The 8,428-nt window shown below is 47.1% G+C and overlaps 3 protein-coding genes across 3 annotated transcripts; all 3 read left to right on the forward strand.

Annotated features, from left to right (window-relative positions):
- Window positions 1-244: 244 nt before the first annotated feature.
- LOC109157027 lies at window positions 245-1,552 on the forward strand. The gene is made up of 2 exons (XM_019304912.1): window positions 245-735; window positions 910-1,552. Exons 1-2 carry the CDS (start codon window positions 245-247, stop codon window positions 1,550-1,552), a joined length of 1,134 nt encoding a protein of 377 aa, XP_019160457.1.
- A 69-nt stretch (window positions 1,553-1,621) lies between these two features.
- LOC109157029 lies at window positions 1,622-2,854 on the forward strand. The gene is made up of 3 exons (XM_019304913.1): window positions 1,622-1,729; window positions 1,841-1,987; window positions 2,087-2,854. Exons 1-3 carry the CDS (start codon window positions 1,622-1,624, stop codon window positions 2,852-2,854), a joined length of 1,023 nt encoding a protein of 340 aa, XP_019160458.1.
- A 2,974-nt stretch (window positions 2,855-5,828) lies between these two features.
- On the forward strand, window positions 5,829-7,168 carry LOC109157030. Its single transcript, XM_019304914.1, has 3 exons — window positions 5,829-6,334; window positions 6,369-6,773; window positions 6,904-7,168. The coding sequence occupies exons 1-3, from the start codon at window positions 5,829-5,831 to the stop codon at window positions 7,166-7,168; spliced, it is 1,176 nt and encodes a 391-aa protein (XP_019160459.1).
- Window positions 7,169-8,428: the final 1,260 nt, after the last annotated feature.

An 8,428-nucleotide genomic window follows, 5' to 3' on the forward strand; every position in this document is an offset into this window, starting at 1 on the left:
TTTAAAAATTAATTAAAAATTGACTTCCATCATAGTTGAGAATGGAATTCATCTTTGTCATTGCTCAAACGAAGATGAAGTCGTCCTTGTCTAAACCGAATGAAAGTAGACAAGTAGTTCGAATCTAAGTGAATAACATGTCATTACCCAAATTCGAACGGAGCACCAAAAAGTCGAAATATGATGCTGGGCAGGCGGTGGCGATTGCAGAACAGAGGTGGTTCCTGGGACGCCACTAGATGCGATGGTGGAAGGTGAGGCCATGCCGAAACAGGAGAAGCGCGAACCGCCATCGCTGTCATTTAGAGATGCCGTTGCGGGAAAGACGATCGCGTTCGTTAACCCGACGCTAGGTGATCAGGACGACGGTGACTCCTCGGATGAGGATTCGCAGAGGGAGGAAGATGACCCTCTGTGTCCGATCATCAGGCTAACCAAAGAGGAAAAGGCGGCGATTAGAGAACCGTGTGGACAAGCACTAATCATAAAGGTGTGGGGCAAACGCGTAGGATATTCGTTCCTGATGAGGAAGCTCTGCGCATTATGGAGGCCGAAAGGAAGCTTTGAAATGGTGGCGATCGACAACGACTACTTCCTCGTCAAGTTTGGATCCAGAGATGACCTCGACTACGCCAAATTCGAAGGGCAATGGATGATCCTCGATCACTATCTGATCGTTAAGGAATGGAGGCCAAACTTCGATCCCATGGCGGATAAGACTGAGAAAGTCTTGGTGTAGGTTCAGTTCCCCTGTCTCCCGATCGAGTACTACAACGGCATTTTCCTCAAGAAAGTTGGCGATAAGATCGGACAACCAGTGCGGGTAGATCACGCGACAAGCCATGCATCCAGGGGTAGGTTCGCACGTATCTGTGTGAAGGTTGACATCACCAAGCCTCTACTGTCCAGATTCACGCTTAAAGGAAGACGTCGCTCCATTGCATATGAAGGCTTGCACTTGGTATGTTTTAATTGTGGGACGTATGGACATAGCCAGGATTTTTGCCCAGCGATTGTAACCAATGCTCCATCTGAGACTGAGGTAAGCCAAGAAGTGCTGGTGAAAACAGCAGCGAAGCAGAACCCTGTGGAGGAGGCGATGGCGTCGAAACCCTACGGTTCGTGGATGGTTGTCACCAAGCCGGAAAGGTGCTACACTCAAAGACTAGGGGCACGTGATCAACGTACGGGAGAGGTAGCGAAGAGCCAAGGTCAGTCATGGTTTCAACCACTGGATGGGTTGCGGGATGAGGATGGCCTGGAGGGTGAGGCAGGGAACATGGCGGATGTTGTAAGGGGGGATGAAAGGGTGGCGATCCAGACAGCAGAGAATAAGAAAGGAAGCCAAACTGTGTCTACCACTAGGAGGCAGCGGAGGGCAAATGTGGTGGTGCATGAGAAGCAGATAGCGAATCAGAAGGAGGCTACCACCACGAGTGCGGCCAAAGGGAAGGAAAAAGAAAATGGATCACACAAGGCTCAAAGAAGTGGACCAAGTCGGGCGGCGGAGGAGGATGAGCACGTTGTAGTGCTTGGATCACAAGGAGGCTAGCATATCCGATCAGAGAGAGTTGTTCCAGTGCAGACAAGCTTGGCAGGTCCCTCGCGAATCGTGGAAAAAATGGGGGAGCATCACAGCGATAAACCGGAACATTTAGATGAGGACGGCGATGCCGTAATGGAGGTTGAAGGAGATCCAGGGGGAACTACCGATGGGAAAGCCGACGACGTTTCTCTTGATTAACTGTGTGTTTGTTTTTTTTCTTGCCATTGTTAGGTTGTTTTTTTTTTTTTTTTTTTTTCAGGTTTTGTGATGATCAGCCTCATCTGGAATTGTCAGGGTGCAGGTGGAAGAGATTTCCACCGCGTTCTAAAACACTTAATCAAAACCCATAAGCCTTGTTTGGTTGGGTTAGTAGAACCGAAGGCGTCCGGGTCGCATGCCACCGAGATCTACTCCAAGTTTGGCTATGAGGAGTGTGTCCGAGTTGAGGCCGTCGACTTCAGCGGAGGAATTTGGATTCTTTGGAAAAATAGTCTCAAAATCGACGTCCTCTTTACTCACCCGTAGTTTGTGCTTTTGCAGGTGCAAGAAGGGGGAGAAGAGCCATGGCACCTCGCTATCGTGTATTGCAGTCCGGAGCATCATCTCAGGAGGCGTTTATGGGACGAGTTCCAAGCGAACAAGAGGGTGATTCCCGGACCGTGGTTTGTCGCAGAGGACTTTAATGCCGTCACTTGCCAAGCGGAGACCTTGATATATAATGCTTATTCGACGCCGAGGAGTGCAAAGTTTGTGGACTGGATCAATAGCGAAGAGCTCATAGATCTTGGATTCTGCAGGCCACGTTTAACTTGGACACGAGGAACGGGTTCATCCTCGGCTAAAGGGGCAAGGCTGGGTCGGGCTATGTGTAATATGGAGTGGAGACAACGCTTTCCTGAGGCCCACGTGAAGCACCTACCGCGGGGGCAGAAGTGGCACTCACCCCTTCTGCTTCATACTTTGGCAAGGAACAGAGGGGGCAGAAGTGGCCAGTTCAAACTCCAGGCTGCTTGGTTTACCAACTCCAATTTCAGTGGGGTAATTAATAGGGCATGGAACCCATTATCAAGCTGGCAAGTTAATATTGGCAGAGTACAGGCGGACTTGGTAAAGTGGAACAAGGAGATTTTTGGCAACATCACGAACATGAAGAATATTCTGTTGTCCCGAATTGAAGGGATCCAGCGGAATTTGGCGGTCTCGTTTCATAGGGGCCTGTGGAAGCTTGAAAAGAAACTTCAAGGCGAGCTTAAAGAAGTGCTCTATCAGGAGGAACTTATGTGGTTCCAGCGGTCGCGGGAGGACTAGATAGTATCTGGTGACAGAAATACCAAGTATTACCACGCCGCCACGCTGATTCACCGGGCGCGAAACAGAATCCGGGGCTTAAAAGACGAAATAGGAGAGTGGATTAGCGAGGAGAAACCTCTCCGACAGCTCGTCCAGGAGTTTTACATGAACTTGTTTAGGGTGGAACCAAACGAGAATGCCACGGAGGCCCCGAGGGGTCTTTTTCCTAAGCTGAGGACCGTGGACTGGCAGGTTTTCAACAGGAAACTTGATAAAGATGAAGTCAAGGCTGCAGTGTTTGATATGAACCCGATGAAGGCACCGGGGCCGGATGGGTTCCACCTTGCGTTCTATCAACAAATGTGGGACGTTGTGGGTGACAACGTGTTTGAGTTAGTGAACACTGTCTTTGAGACGGGTAGACTTCCTGACAATCTTAATGACACCATTCTTGTGGTCATTCCTAAGGTTCAAATGTCGAAGACTATCAAGCTGTTCAGACCTATAAGCCTGTGCAACGTCTCGTATAAAGTGATAACTAAAACCATCACTAACCGTCTTAAACTTATTCTCCTAGGGCTCGTTGGACTATTCCAAAGTTCGTTCGTACCAGGAAGATAGATTACGGACAACGTAATCGTGTTCCAAGAAGTCCTTCACTTCATGTGCACAAAAAAAAAAAAAGGGAAAACGGGTCTTATGCCTATCAAAATCGACCTAGAAAAAGCTTACGATCGCTTATCCTCGGAGTTTATTAACGATACTCTTATTGATGCAAGTTTTGCCAACAGTTGGGTACGAGCAATCATGGAATGCGTCCGTACGGCCAACATGTCCATAGCTTGGAACGGGTCAAGTACTGAGCAGTTTAGACCAGGGAGAGGAATCCGCTAAGGGGATGCAATGTCTCCGACTCTTTTTGTGCTCTGCATTGAACGACTTTGCCAGATTATCTCCGCCGAGGTCGCTAAGTGGTCATGGAAAGGGATCCGTTTGGCACCTTCAAGTCCAGTTCTTTCTCATTTGTGCTTTGCTGACGACATGGTGTTTTTTTTTTCTGAAGCCACCATGGACCAGCCGACCAGGTTGCCATTATTTTGCGTTGCTTAATTTTTTTTTTTTTTTGGTAGGGTTTCGGGACAGAAAGTTAGCTTTAGCAAATCTCACGTCTTCTTCTCAAAGAACACAAATGCTAGCCTGGCAGAGGAAATTTCAAACGCTCTCAACATAACCTCAACGTCGGATTTGAGCTGATACCTTGGTGTACCTTCGGTCCACGGAAGGGTTACGCAAGGGACACACGCTGGCCTCCTCGAGAGAGTAACAGCCCGTCTAGAAGGTTGGAAGGCGAAGTCGTTGACGTTGGTAGGAAGAAGGACGATGGCAAAGGCGGTCCTCAGTGATATGCCTATTTACACCATGCAAACAATGTGGTTGCCCAAAAGTATTTGTGACAAACTAGAGCAGACAATCCGGAGATTCATTTGGGGTGGAGTTGGCGCAAATAAGGCAACAAGCCTGGTCAGGTGGGAGATGATGACGCGTCCAAAGGAGATGCGGGGACTAGGGCTACGCAACTTTCAGAAGGTTAACCTGGCCTTCATGGCAAAGCTAGGTTGGCGCATGATGATGGAACTTGAGTCCAGCTGGGTGCAAGTCTTGAAAGGTAAATACACCTCGACTGAGCGTCGGAAGGTTGCAACTGCTAAGGGCAAATCATCAAATGTGTGGAAAGGGATTGCTAAGGCCTCTCCTGTCCTAGACCAGGGCATAATCAGGGTAGTCCAAAATGGCCAAAAGACGAAGTTTCGAATGGATTGTTGGGTGACGGACCACAGGCTTTTCAACCACATCCGCATCCAACTTCCCCTCCTGGAACTCTACGCGAATGTGGCTGATTATTGGGAGCATGGACGTGGATGGAAGTGGGAAATGTTGGAAGGAACACTAAGTGCCGACTGGATGGCGAGGATTAATGCACACGTTGTCTTGGAGGATGACGATGAGGAGGACTTCTGGGGATGGAGCAAAGAAATGAGCGGGAACTTCTCCATCTGGTCTTCTTATGAAGTAATGGAGGCGGAGCATACGCTTGTTGCTGATCACGATTGGAAAACCATTTGGGTAATTAAAATACCCAGCAAAATGGTTCATTTCCTTTGGCTGGTGAAACACGGGAAAGTGCTGACAAATGTAGAGAGGTTCGCAAGACATTTCACGGCTGACCAATCGTGTTCTATTTGTGCAGGTAAATCGGAATCACTAATCCACATCTTCAGGGATTGTATGGCAGTTGATGGTCTATGGGAGGCGTTGCTTCCTCCGGCGACAGTGCAGTCGCTCAAAGCGAAAGATTGGGGGAATTGGCTGGCCACCCATCTGAAGGCAGGAGCTCGTGGGGGCTTTCCAGAGGATTGGCAGGTAACTTTTGGGATCACGCTGTGGTGGTGCTGGAGATGGCGTAACGCGAGAGTGTTTGAGGGGAAAACTACCAACCTGGCCTTTCGCCACCATTGGATTCGAATCCAGTGCGAGGAGATAAAGGCCGCATTCCGAAAGAGATGGACGCCTACGAGACAACAAGGAGGACAACAAGCCACGGATACTGCTTGGGGAAAGCCTGATGCGGGGTGGATCAAGTTGAATGTTGATGGAAGCTGTAAGGGTCCTACGAGATGGGCAGGCTGTGGAGGCGTGCTACGAGACAATAGGGGCAATTGGCTCAGAGGTTTCTCACACAACATTGGGTCTTGCTCGGTAGAGGAAGCTGAAGCATGGGCGGTGCCTGAAGGGCTTCGCATGGCAGTGTTTCATGGCGTTGGGTGGTTAATAGTCGAAAGTGACTCCATCGGTACGATTCGGGAACTGAACTCGGCCATACGAAGCTTGGGGAGAAGACGGAATGTCCTTATGGCTAGTGTGAAAGTGAGCAGATGGTTTGAGCAGGTGTTCAAACTTCAATGAGGCTCTCTTGGCCAAACTCGCCTGGCAGATGACTACTTGTAACGACAAGCTTTGGGTTTGTGTGATGAATGAAAAATACGTTAAAAATGGGAATTTTTTTACCGCTCCAAATCCGAGGAAATCTTCATGGTGTTGGAGGAGCATCATAAGATGGTGGTCCACCATCGAATTAGGATCTGCATGGCGTGTGGGCAATGGCAGAACTCTAAATTTTTTGTCTGACTGGTCGGTGGCCGATAAACCGCTTGGTTTTCTGGAGGACATAGAAATCACCGATGAGGTAGCCAATGCAAAGGTATGCGACTTTATCTTGCCTAAACATTCTTGGGATTTTGATAGGTTGAGTAATTTCCTGCCGAGCGATTTGGTCAACTCCATCAGAACCATCCCTATTCCATGCAACGATCAAGCACAAGACGTTCTCTACTGGCCAGGTTCCTCCTCTGGTATGTTTTCTGTCCAAGAAGGTTTTAAGTTTATTCTAGGCGCGGGTGTTGGAACAGTGCAAATTGTTTATTTGGCTTTCAACGAATGGCAAGTTGCTCACCAATTCTGTGAGGCATAACAGGGGGTTGGCGGACGACAGTGGCTACTCGGCGTGTGGCAAGGACGATGAGTCGATTGGGCACATTCTGATGGATTGCGACATCGCGAAAGCTATTTGGCGAAGGACGTATCACCCGAGCTATTTCCGATATGGAATCCCGCAAGGGGTGACGAGCTGGCTGAAGACTAACTGCTCATCCAAGTTAAGCATGAAATGGAATCTATGGCAAACAACTTTCGCTTATACGTGTTGGGTTCTTTGGAAGGCCCGAAATAGACGAGTCTTTGGTCAGAAACCTTGTTCTTTTAGCAGTAATAGTCACCAGGTGGCGGACTTAACAGAAGCTACCATGGCTACGATGACTTGGAAAAATCTGGGCGATAAGGACAGAAATGCTTGGATCTCCTGGCACCAGTCTAATGAGGGGTGGGTTAAAATAAATACAGATGGAGCTTTCAAAAAAGCATTGGGCCTTGCTAGTGCAGGAGGGCTGACGCGGAACCACCACGGGAAACTGGATCTTTGGCTTTACGGTCAAAATTGGGTTTTTTAATAGCTTTTTTGCGGAGCTGTGGGGCCTAAGGAAAGGTCTCCGGCTGGCAAAAGCAAGGGGGGTTAATAGAGTGATCTTTGAGTTAGATTCTGAATCGGTGGTTGCTGTAATGCGTGACACGGACGAGGACATGACAAATGCGTCGATATTGATTAATGACTGCAAATTCCTTGCAAAGCACTTTGACGACATCATCTTCCAACACACGTTGAGGGAAGGGAATAAGTGCGCGGACCACCTAGCCAACATTGGCCAAACAACTGACTAGGGGACGACAATTCTTGACTCCCCTCCGGGTAGCGTTGCTTCGCTCCTAGAGGCCGACGCCTTTGGGGCCTTTACTATTAGAGTTTGGTAGTTTTTCTTTTCCCATATTAACGGGTCATTCCAAAAAAAAAAAAAAAATTACTTTAAAAAAATCTAGTTTTACATGGGATGAGCAAACACATTGACATGAGATTTCATTTCCTTAGGGATCTCACAAGAGATGGGACAATTGAACTTTTCTACTGCGAAAGTGAAGACCACCTTGCGGACATTATGACTAACCCTCTCAAGACATCTACAGTTAAGAAGATAAGGAAGCTGCTGGGAGTGTGTGAATTTGTTTAAATTAAAGTTTCTGAAGATCTTCAATTTAAGGGAGGAAATGGTGAATAAATTAAGTCAGTAAGATTATTAATACAATTGTCCTAGTTTTATGTTTTACACTAGCACATGTATTGGCTTAGTTTTATGTTTTACACTAGCACATGTATTGGCTCTCCTTTATTGTAGGAGTTTTTTTTATTTGCTTTTGTTTAGCTATATTCTGTTCTTGTATGGCCTATTTAAGGCTAAAGTTCTAAAGCAATAATGTTGAGTGTTTTTCTTGCAATCATTTATTATTTAACACCTACCAAATGCCTTGTAAGACTAAGATGTTCACGGTAAATTATGCTATGAACCAAGGTCCAAAACTGCGTTGTTTTGCTTCAAAACGACGCCGTCTGAATTTTTTTTTTTTAATAAAAATTACATTCTATATTCATAATTTTTAAACTCTATATTCACAATTAAAGAACTCTATATTCACAATTACATAACTCTATATTCACAATTGCACAACTCTATATTCACAATTACATAACTCAATATTCTTTTTTTTTTTTTTTGGAAAAAGAGGAGGGTTTAACCCGAGAGAAAATACAAAGGTGGCACATTATGCTCCAATCCAGGATCCATGCTCATGCCTTGCCCCAACCATGTCTTCCCACATGACGTCTTCAATGATCTGGGGTGGCTCCGCGAGCTCCAAGGTTCCAAGGCCATGCATGAGGGCGGTCGCTGCTAGTCGGTCAGCAACCTGATTCTGATTTCTAGCCACATGTCTGAACTCTATGTCATTGAAGCCTCCGCGCATACGCGCACAGAGTCGGATAATGTTACACTCCTGCGACTCTCCTCGGATGGCACATATTAGGCGTTTGATAGTGTCCAGAGAATCACTTTCCATGATGAGCTTTTGTACACCCCATGTTACCGCCAT

This window comes from Ipomoea nil, unplaced genomic scaffold (assembly GCF_001879475.1).
Source record: "Ipomoea nil cultivar Tokyo-kokei standard unplaced genomic scaffold, Asagao_1.1 scaffold2761, whole genome shotgun sequence".
Classification (NCBI taxonomy): domain Eukaryota; kingdom Viridiplantae; phylum Streptophyta; class Magnoliopsida; order Solanales; family Convolvulaceae; genus Ipomoea; species Ipomoea nil.